General features: G+C 42.4%; 1 protein-coding gene across 1 annotated transcript in view; it reads left to right on the forward strand.

The window, feature by feature from the left end:
* The window catches only part of LOC149263432 (uncharacterized), a 37,864-nt gene extending 36,091 nt beyond the window's left edge, over positions 1-1,773 (forward strand). The window contains exons 4-6 of the mRNA XM_089388334.1: positions 1,253-1,329; positions 1,507-1,600; positions 1,688-1,773. Coding sequence (XP_089244460.1) covers positions 1,253-1,329; positions 1,507-1,600; positions 1,688-1,773 — 257 coding nt within the window. The remainder of the gene's footprint in view (positions 1-1,252; positions 1,330-1,506; positions 1,601-1,687) is intronic.
* The last annotated feature ends 10,191 nt before the right edge of the window (positions 1,774-11,964 follow it).

Raw genomic sequence — 11,964 nt, forward strand, 5'->3', positions numbered from 1 at the left:
TTAACAAGTTCGAAACGACAAGGGCTCGGCCATATTTTCGCTTTTAAAGGGTCGGAAAAGAGCTGAAAGCAGACCCCCCATTTTTATTCTCTTTAACGAGTCAAAAGGGAAAAAATACTCGTCAATCTTTTCATATGAGTTTAACGAGTCGAGAAAAGAGCTGAAATGTGACTCATTGCCATCGTTGAACATTCATCACCTATTGCTGCACAAGTAAGGCAAAGTGTATTATTGAGTCCTGGAGGTAAAATAGGTCAAAAATATTTACAGAACTTGATATTTCATGAAAAAATGAATGAAAAGGGGAAAAGTAAATATATTTTTACTATTTACCATTTTACCTTTGCACTGAAGACTTTTTACCCACTTTTGCCCTAGTTTTTTCGGAGCAGATTACAGGAGATCTGGGAGGTCAATCAACGAGCCATCAGTTCCAGGTAATAGTCGAAGCCCTGAGCTCCATTTTCATGCTATTCATTTATGTTTTTAGCCATTTTTTAGGATTTTTAGGGAGGTTTTTGAGAAAAAAATTCGCCCTCGGTCGGCGCGATTTCTGGGCACATGATCGCACCGGCCGAGGGTGATTTGCATAACCATCTGCACCCACCAGTGCAACTGTTTCTAAAACAGGCGAGTCGACGTTGTGGATAGGGAAAAAACATTTTTTCTCAAGAATTGACCGTTAAAACTTGAATTTTATGTTCCAAAATTGATTATTGACTCAAATAAATGGCTTTTGCAAGAGAGAAATTGTCGAAAATGGTGGAATGGAAGGAAAGATAACATGAAGATGTTGACACCCAGGCATTGAATGATCCAAATTTCCTGGAGTCTTTAAGGGCTTGTAGGCTCCTTACACCAGGGTTGCAAGCCCAGCCCGAGTTGCTTCGATACTTGATAAGCCTTTGGGACATCAATCGCAAGATTTTTGTCATTGGGGACCAGGAGCTGGAGTTGACAACTTTAGATATCTACATCATCACTGGACTATCTTGCAGAGGTGAGCCAGTGAACTTGTATGGGTCACGTCCGATCAGGGCAAGCATATCTTCCTTGCTTTCCGAACACTGTCCTGAGGCCCTGAAATCCAAGAGTGGGAAGATAGGGATTTCCAGTGTGTGGGATCAGACACTGAGGGTGCTTCTGTTGACTATCAATAGAGTGGCAGGGTCCCAGGTGGAACATGAGACTAACAAGTCGAAGTTATTGTATGTTATTGACTGCACATCTCCTATGATCTTCAACTGGGCAGACGCCATGAAGATGAACATCAAGCGCCAGTTTTCCAAGGCCAAGGCAGGGAATTTAAAGCAATTTGGCTTCGGATCAGTACTTGTGACCTTCTTCCTGGAACGAGTGCCACTGTTCCAGTATTAGTTGACTGAGGTCGATCCTCCTGCGCCACGCGATCCATGGATGGTCCGCTAGAGTCATCTAATGCCCAGGATCACTGGGGGTCAGCATATGTTATACAGACCAGAATTCTTCTCATGGCTACGATGACAGAAAATTGTCATGGAAGACTGGATGTACAATGGCACTGATTTCCGTGGAGATCCAAATATGACCTTACCAGATGAAGAGGACTTTGATGACGAAGGTAAAAAAATCAAAACATTTTGATTTTGATGTTTTTTAATTGTTTTTTGGTATATGCATGCTTATAACATTTCTCTTGTTTATGCAGATGTTGGACCAGAGCGGCCAGCCGGGATGTCCCTGATAGCTAGGCACGTCCCCCGTCCTATTGATGTTGTCACCCCTTATCAATAAGGGAGTGATAACGAGGAGGAGATTGCGAGGAACCTTGAGGGGTTGACTCATGGTATCCCGGAGTATGCTCGAATAGGAGACATGCTAGAGACATGCCCCGGCGGTACCAGAGGCACACAGTGGGAGTCTCAGATCGGATCCGCTGACTATTGAGTCGAGTTGCACGAGCTGTCTCATGCTACCATGACCACCATGCTGAGTAGTTCATAGGTCCAACACTTACATATTTTTTGAGGTCTGCGTGCCATGAATGTACAAGACTTGCAAGCCGCTGATGTTATTATAGACACACATATTAATTTTTGGGGTTTTGATGTATCAAAAATTCTCACATATATATATATATATGTTGTCACCCCTTATCAATAAGGGAGTGATAACGAGGAGGAGATTGCGAGGAACCTCGAGGGGTTGACTCATGGTATCCCGGAGTATGCTTGAATAGGAGACATGCTGGAGACTGCCCCAGTGGTACCAGAGGCACACAGTGGGAATCTCAGATCGGATACGCTGACTGTTGAGTCGGGTTGCACGAGCTGTCTCATGCTACCATGACCACCATGCTGAGTAGTTCCTAGGTCCAGCACTTACATATTTTTTGAGGCCTGCGAGCCGCTGATGTTATTATAGACACACATATTATTTTTTGGGGTTCTGATGTATCAAACATTCTCACATATATATACATATACATATATATATATATATATATATATATATATATATATATGTTGTATTTTCTCGTCTATTATGGTACAAATGGTTTGTCTTATCTTTTACATGTTTCGTAAATGTCTATCCAACACGTAATTAGTTAATGCGTCTGTCAATGTATTGATGCGTCTAGGAATATGATGATATGTAATATATTCAAAATGTCTTTCCAATAGACGAATACAGAGATACATTCATAATATTTGAGGGTTCCTGACAGAATATTGCTCGTTGAGTTGAAGTACGACAAGTTGTGAATCCAGGTTGACAACCAATTCTCTGATGCCCAGAGCGATGACTTCTAACAACAGTTCGATGACCGCACTATATTCAACAATGTTGTTGGTTGTACGACCCAGGTAGATACCTTGAAGGCCAATCAACTCACCGTTAGGGTCATAGATAGCCCATGTCGTGAATGATAAGTTCTGGGTACTACGGCAAGCACCATCAGCAAAACTAACGTGAGGAGTTGTAGACATATGCAAAGCAAGAAAAGCATAGTAAACAGGAAAGTTCTTTGAAAACTATCACACAAAACCACGCTGTACAAAAATGAATCACACTAATGTACATAAGTATCCATGCAAGATGACCTAAGCATAGTACTTTTTAAGTGAGTCCATGTTGGGACTCGGGTAATCAATCAACACATATGAACACCAGATTTTTACCGTCGCCGTGATGATTAAGCATCGACTCGGCCAAAAATTAGAGTAGAACTCATATAAGGCTTTGCCCCCATGCCCCCTGGGCGAGGGAGCGTTACGAGTCAGAGGACAATCGGTGAAAACTCGGGTAGGGTGAAAAATCTTGAATCCATGAAGGGATAAAGGTGCCCTCAGTTGAAAGATCTTGATTATGTCAGGATAAAATGACACATCAATGAACAAGGGGGAAGAGGACTCTTTGAAAGCGGTATACATGACCATCGGGCGAGGCAAGAACGAGGAGCGATGATGAGTATCGATCCATGGTGGTTCCTCAAGAGACATGATATTCATGATACCTTCATTAGCAAGGAAGGCCTCGGCTAAGGGATCAAACTATTCCAAAGTGCCAAGCCAAGGGGATTGAGAGTACATATCGAGAGAGGTCTTCGACATATGAGAATCAGAGGTTGCAGATTTCGAAGCCGAAAAAATTTCCACATAATTGACTTCGATGGGACTAAGCAGCATGACCTCGCCCCAAGCATCAACAAGATCTAGTGCAGGTATGACCCATGGATCAGATTTGACTGAGACCATGTTGACAGAGGCAACATGAGGAGGTGGGAGTGGAAAATTTCTCATTAAGGCAAAATCTTTGAAGAGACATGCCCCCACACTCTCATAGGGAGCACTCGAGTGCTTGACGTACAGAACATTGCCATCCAAGGAGGAAGAGGCAAAGAAAGACAGTTGATCGACGGTGACAATCTTCCCTTGATGGGGAAAACGGATCACGTGAAACAAAGAGGAGGCCACGACATGCATGGCATGAGTCCAACTTCGGTCGAGTAGAAGATTATAATTGAGATTGGTGTCAACAATCTCTACTTCAACTTGCACTGTCTTGCCTTCCAAGGTGATGGCAAGGTTAGGTAAGACACCGAAGGGTCGCGAATCATGCCCATCGAAAGCTTCCAAAGTGTTCGAAGATTGGTTCAGTGCAGGGGAACCAATAGCCTTCCAACATGCAGTTGACATGATGCAGGTGGAAGCACCTTCATCGATGACAGTGCGGTGGATGGTCTTATCATTAACAATTACCTGAATAAGAAAGGAAATCTGATTAGGGAGCCATGGAACATGGTTCTCCAGATCGAAACAGATCAAATTAGAATCAGTGGGATCGATGCCCCCGATAGATGATAGCGAAGATTTCTGCTGCGATGGACAGCATTGGAGTACCTCGAAAGCCGACATGGCTGACAGTGCCTGAGCCAAATATTCAACAATATTGTAGTGTTGAGCGGCTCGGACATTGGGATTATACGAGGATTTTTCTAGCACACCTCGAGAGGGTGGCTGCGTAGCGGAATCAAGGTTAGGGCGCTCGATTTACAGAGGCCCAGAACTCGGGGTAGAAGAAGAAGGTGTAGCTTCTTTTACTTTCCCAGCAGCTGGAGCTAGAGTTTGATAATCTTTCGATCGAATAGCCACATTAATGGGTGTGTTCATCATGAACACTTGAGATCTAGAGGAAGGAGATCGGGCTTGGTCTACCATTTGAGTCTTCTGAGATGGAAATGGCTCTTTAAGGACAGCAGGGGTCCCTTTGAGCAAGCGACTAACTTTAGATCGTCATGGACAATCCTTAGTATAATTATCCTCCTGGAAAATGAGGCAAAGATACTTAGGTTTCCGTTGCAAAGATTCACCATCAGACGATTTGGGAGGACCCTATTTCAGGGCTTTGACTTTCCTTTCTTTTTCCCTTTCGAGTATTTTTCTGATGTGGTAGACAAGACAGCGTGGACCTCTGAGGTTTTACTAGGGCCTAGCAGATTTTGAGATGAACTATTAGGAGCAGCATTCGAGACCGACTTTTGTTTGGAAGAAGTTTTAGCAGGGGTCTGGGATACTGAACCAATAACTCCATCAACGGGAGGAACAGCTAGTGACTTTGATGTTGTGGGATCGAATGATGGCCACGGAGCATCGGGTAACAACTCGTATAAGGTGCCAGACTGAGAGTAGACCAAATCTATGTACTGGGTTCAAGCAATGGCTTGCTCTTCAGTGATGCATCCACCCATAGCTATATCGTGAGAAATTGGGGCTACGAATGATTTGGTAAACCATTCAATGAGCAACTGATCATCTATCTCGAACTTGATCAGGTGACGTCTACGTCTCCATTCATGGATATGATTAGAGATGTGCGTCACAGTGTCTTTCTTAAGCGATGTGAGCAAATAGGTGCCAGTTTCATAACGAACCAGTAGTTGAAAATGTGTGAGGAAAGCCATGGCTAACGAATTGAAGTTATCGAAAGTACTTCGAGGTAGCTCAATGTACCATTTCATTGTGGCACCCGTGAGGGTCCATTGGAAAAGACGAAGATGAATGGAATCATCCACGTATGAGTTCGATGAGCACCAAAGGTGATATGTCATCACATGGGCCTGAGGATCTTCTTTAGCTTTTCCATCAAATTTTGGGCAATCACTTAGTATCTTAGATGACACTGGAGGCCAGTACGATGAATGAAGGATCGGATCATTCATATGGCGCGATACATCTGGCAACTCAAGTGTAGCCAAGAAAGGTAATTGAGTGTTAAAAGGCATGGAAGGTCGATAAGCAGGTCCATAGGGAGGAGCCCATCCCTGCTGGTAAGGATTTTGGCCCCATAGTGGGGGATTTTGGCCATATGGCATCTAAGGCCGACCCCATTGCAGATTACCTTGACCAAAGGGAGGATTCTTACCTTGAATACCATGAAATTGTCTAGGCACAGGTTGTTGATAGGCAATGTATGGGTTAAAAGGCTGTTGAGCCTGTTGACCTTGGACATATGGGTATGGGACCTGTTGTCCTGGAACATAGGGCTGTTGAGCCTGTTAACCCTGAACAAGATGGTTCTAGACCTATAGTCCTTAGGCATAAGGTTGATACACTTGTTTCCCTTAGACGTAGGGTTTTGTACCTGGTGCCCTTGGCTAGCAAGATTATGAACCTGTTGACCTAGGACAAGAGGATTCTGCACCTGCTGCTGCAGGACTTGACCTTGACCTTGTCCCTGCAAGGGTTGACCTTGTTGATATGTATACAAGGGTTGTTGCTACCCTGGTTGGTCTTTTTGTTGCAAGGGTTGACCTTGAAGTTGCAAAATTTGTCCCTAGGTTTGCAAAGGTTGGCCATGTGAGGGTATGGCTTGAGAGGTATGTGGAGCATATTGCACCTGCTATTGCACGGTCTGCTGCAACTGTTGGAAGGATTGACCTTGTGGTTGTTGCAGGTGACCTTGCTGTCGGATAATCTACCCTTGTTGTTGCATAGAAAACCCTTGCTGCAACAAAGGTTGCCCTGGTTGTTGTAAAGGTTGTCCTTGTTGTTGCAAGGGCACTTGAACAGTGCCTAGGAAATTACCAAACTGAATCTGGCCATAGCCAGGTTGGATGTATTACCCAGATTAGAGGGTGTAAGGTTGATTAACCAATCCTTGAGAACCATCTGGAACGTAAGGATTTTGGTATTGGACCTAAGCCCCATAGGGCTGCTGATACTAAACATTGCTCGATATAGACGGACCACCAGGATTCTGAACCTGTTGGTATTGGACATTGCTTGATCCAATAGGGTCAACATGGTTATAAATAATACTAGAAGAGGGTTGGTTTATACCAAGCATGTGAGCTTGTGAGCCACTCACATTAGTGGCACCTGACACTATAGAGACATTCAGGTTTTGCCCCCCAAGCGGTGGCACAATCTGGCCACTGACTAATGGGACAGAAGAACTGGAAGAGACAATATTTAAAATTGTCGGTTGTGACTGACGTGTAACTGGGATTGATAATACAAGAGTATTCGAGACAGTGGGTTGCACCGGGACTAAAGTAACAACTCATTGGGAAGTCGTGTTCATGAAGAATGGACCTGATGTAAGTCTGATGCCTGACGCCCAAATAGGATTATGGTAGAGTGATGAGGCACTAGGTGTGCCAGAAACTAAGTGTCCCAAAGACACATAGCTGGGTCGTAATCTGGCGGGAATACCTTCCGAATAAGTGAAACCCTCAGGAGGAAACTACAGTTGCAATTCTTCCCCCTCAACAGTGTGTGGAGTAGAAACTTTGGACTCATCCAGAGAAGTGACTAGAGCATCGCCTTCGGGTTCCATGTTTGAAAACAAACGACGATGAATGGTCGAACGCGTAAGGGGGATAGTTCCAAAGGAACACCCGGCTGGTCGTATGGACTGTAAGGATGCTACGGTGATATCTTAATAGTGTCAAAGAGAGGGTTCGGAGGTTAGATAACCAGTCCAAGCTGATCGTCAATGGTCGGCGAGTTCTCTGGAGTTCGAATGGGGTTATCTAGAGATTTTGGGCCAAGATCAGCAGATGACCCTGAATCGAAGGTAGGTGGAGGACGATATGAAAAAGGTTGAACACTCAAAATAATTGCGAGTTCAACATTTTGGTCCTCAAGTGACTTTGATAACTCAGGAAATGGATCCTCAGACAATCTTTCAGATGCAGGAGAGGAAGAGGAATTGGGTGAACCAGATGGTTTAGCCACGATGACCTTGTCTTAGTCGACAAAACAAATAACTTCAAGGCTTTAAAATTTCCTTTTAAGGGAACCCACGATTAGGTCAAAAATACAAACAGGATGTTTTGGATCGTGGGCAATCAATTATTAAGATGCAAAAAAGACTAATGTTCTTTCATTTTTTAAGAGTCAAGAAAGAAACAAAGATGACTTTATCACTTTCAATTGGAAGTGAGCTCAAAAGGACAAGTGCTCGAATAATATTTTAAGTTTAATGAGTCAAAAATATCAAATGACTACTCTGGATGATCTAGGTAAACAAGATTACCAGGCAACCGTGAACTGCAGAATACCTCTTAGTGAACCAAAAAGTATGAGTAGGCAATCTCCCCGAATGTTGTGTTCGGTGTATCACGTTCGCAAGGTGGTCGACTCGGCTTCCTAAGGATAAAAGGATTGTAGCCTGGTGGGGTCTCCCATTATATACTCGATGGTACGGGGAGCACAAATCCGTGCTAGCGTTGTCTAATGCCGAAGCTAACGACAACTACTAGGTTTAAAGGCGTTGAAACACATATCTAGCCTAGACCTTCTAGATATGATCGTTAATGTCAAATGCACCTTAGGTTAATTGAATTCATTTTAGAGTTTTTTTTTCTAAGTTAAGACTAATCTAAGTACCCACGGGGGATTTGAACCGGTGACCTATCGCAAGGAGTGCCTTAACAAGGCACCCATTCACCGTCAATCCAAAGCCCCGTGGGCCAAATTCATTTTAGAGTTAATCTTGAGTTAAGTTTCAGTTTTTTAGGTCTTAGTGATGCTACTCGAAAAACCTAAAATACAACTAAATGGGACAAGACCCTTTCAATTCGATGAAATTCCTACACTAGAGAAGGTAGAAACTACTCAATCAAATGCAAACAATCAAGCAACTGAAAACAAAATGATCTTTCACTACTTCACTTTTTCAAAAATAAACTAATGAAAAATGCATTCCAATTCCTAATTTCCTGACAAGCACTTATCTATCAGTCCTTTCAAAATGAAAAAATTTCCTTTCCTTTTTCAAATGCTGATGCAATTCTAGTTTTTTAAGAGATGCAAATCATAATGATGCAACAAGCTAGAATTCCAAGCTTTCTCATGAAACAACGAAACAAATTTTTCGCATACAATATTTCAATGAAAAAGTTTTTGAGACTATGAGCTCTTCAAGTAGATGAAAACATGAAAAGAGAAGTTCATTCAAATCAATGAAACAATTACTTTACCATACACAAGACCAAAAATGTAATCAATACCAAAAAAGACATTCAAGCTAGTAAATGAAACCTTTTTCAAACTTATGCAAAAGAGGTCAAAGTCGTAAAAGGACCAAAAAACAAATGCAAGGAGCAAACACGCCCACACTCGGAATTGATGAGTCCACAAGTTGTTGAATGGGCAACTAACTAGATTCCCTAGTGTCGCTGACCACTCAATGACTCAATCAATCAAATAGCAAGATGACAAGCCAACAAGCAAGCAAAAACCAAATGCAAAGTCGTTGCCTAATCAGGGAGAAAACAGTAAAAAAGGCTCAAGGGGTTAAAAACACAAGAGTAGAACACACTGGCCAAGATTGGGGTCAAGCCCTAATCTTCACTTACAGGCATCAGCACGATTGCCTAACTGACAATAAGCGCCAAAGGCTGGTCGGCGCAACTTTTCCTCCGCAATTCGCATTGGTCGACGCGACTATCAGCAGATTAAACGCGTTGGTCGAGGCAACTTAGGAAAAAAAAAAATCAAAACAAGGACCAGATCTGCCACTATGAATTTTAGACTTAAGCCAATAAGCAAGAGAAAAGAAACAAAACCAAAGGGAAAACATGAAACTAGCAAAGTTTTCACGAAATCATGAAATCAAAAACAAACAAAAGAATGGGATCTCCCCAGCGGAGTCACCAATTTGTGGTGAAGTAAAATTATAAGTGCGGACATGAATGAATTCATCTAGCCCAATAATGGGTCTAGCCACAACAAATACATTCTATGGAAGATTTCCTTAGGTTAGAACCAATCAAGAGGGCCTACCTCTTGGTCACTTATCCTACTTGATGATGTCCTCTCTTGCTCGCTCCAGCAATCTCTCGCTTCCTTCTTCAAGCTCCTGAAACAAGTAAACAACAACAACACACAAACATAATAATAGAAAAATTGCAATTCAACCTACTTAACAATTCAAGAAGCATTAAGACACGAATATGTAATATTACAAAACATGTAGGAAATCAATTGATAGTTTCATATATTAATACCAAAGAGAGATTACAGCCATTCTTCTTGACGTTGCAGTCTTCCTCTAACAAGACCAAGTTCCCACACACTTCTGCTAGCACTCCATGATGGCTTCAAACAACAATAGTTTAAAGGCTCTTCCCTTTAGGCTTCACTCCAAACCAAACACACTTCTCCCTCACACAACTAGATGGCTACAACTAGTAATAGCTTGCTTGTCTAATCAAAATAGTATACTCACACTCAGTGAACACCCTAACTAGCTTGTGCTTGGGAAGAAGGGAGGTTTATATAGGAAATATGGATGGGAGATGGATCCTCTTCTCGTCGGAGAAGGACTTATCCCTTGAGGTAGTTCCATCATTATGGGGGAAAGAATCCCAAACTGTAATCCTCGACCCCATCTGGCCAAACCATTTACCAGACTTCCGTTACAAAGATTCTAGGGCTGGAAGCTTCGGCTCCAAATTTAAAAAACCTTCCAAAACAGGACTGACGCTACTAGAACACACCTCAATCGCACCGATCAGTGTGGGGAATAGTGCTAATCTCTACACATCGGCGCGGGGGAGACAAAGGTCATTAGCATTGGCCTTGTAAACTGGGCAAAACAGAAGTTTCAGGGGAAATAATGCAAAAGGGAAAATATATGTTCATGGAGAGGGACACAATGGGAGTTTCTCCATGAAGGCAAAGCATGCGGGGTTCACTATATAGGTCCTCCAAGATCAAGGAACGGGGAGTACAGGGACAGTGAAAAAATGTTGTGTAACACCCACCTTCCAGTGGATCTTGTCCCATCAATTTCAACACCTTATATGGGACCAAGATCAAACATTATTTTGAGTGCCTTGGAACTTGCATACATAAATGGGAATACAACAATGTCTCTTGATTTTAGATCTTGTAAGTGACTCAAATTCAACACATTCATGTGTACCTATCAAGATGTACTCTTGTACCCTAACACTCATTTACATTATCAGTGAGTTGTCTTGCATTGGTTAATAATTGAAATTAGTGGTTGGTAATCCAATGAATTCTTTCTATGTTGGACTTCAGTTAAATCCGTTCACATAGATTGAATTTTACTAATTAGGGTTATATGTGAAGACTATGTTAGAAAATTATATATTACGGAGCAATGGAACACATAAAATATTGCAAAAATATAAACACAGAAAATGCATAAAACAAGAGAGACACAGATATATGTGGTTCACCCAGTTTGGGCTACGTCCATGGAGAAACAACCAGTCCTTCCTTTTATATTATCCAGCAAACTGAAGAGATACAACCTACAGCAGATCCGCTGTAACACCCTCTTCGCTCTCAATCTCCTCTCTCTTTCTCACTCAGAATACAGATCTACATAGACGCAATACAATTCCCTCATATATAGTTAGGGGTTGCCTTCTAGGTCAAAAAACCCTAAATTAAACATAACTTCTACCATCAGATCTTTTCCTAATGAACGGCCCAGATTGACTAGAAATTACTATACTTTTACAAGGCAATTTTACATCTATTCTTAGCTTCGAGGGTGCTGCCCCTGAAACCCCCCGCCAGGGGGGGGGCTCCCCAAAGGTCACAGCCGCCCCCCCTAGACCCCCCTGCAACGAATATTTTACGGGCGGCGTTGCCGCCCCATTTTGAACTAGGGTCCAATGTGGCGATACCTTTGAGTACAGAAGATAATCAGGCTCCACACCCAACAGACTATGTGAAGGCTTTTGGTATCAATGCCATCTTTCAGCAATCTTCTTGTTTCAAATCTTCTTTTTGCAGCATATTGTTTCATTAAAAATTGACATTCAACAATAGCATGATGGCAGCTACTCTTTATTCATTTCCTTTTCCAACAAATCAATAAATCTAGACTAGTCTTCAATCAACATAAACCATGGTTTCTACTTCAGCACACATTATCAATTCAAGGCTCAGGTGGAGGCTAGCCCTAATTCATCAAGAAGAAGACAAAATTTCA

This window comes from Pinus tabuliformis, chromosome 6 (genome assembly GCF_031772625.1).
Source record: "Pinus tabuliformis cultivar Carrire ecotype Pingquan chromosome 6, CPIR1, whole genome shotgun sequence".
Classification (NCBI taxonomy): domain Eukaryota; kingdom Viridiplantae; phylum Streptophyta; class Pinopsida; order Pinales; family Pinaceae; genus Pinus; species Pinus tabuliformis.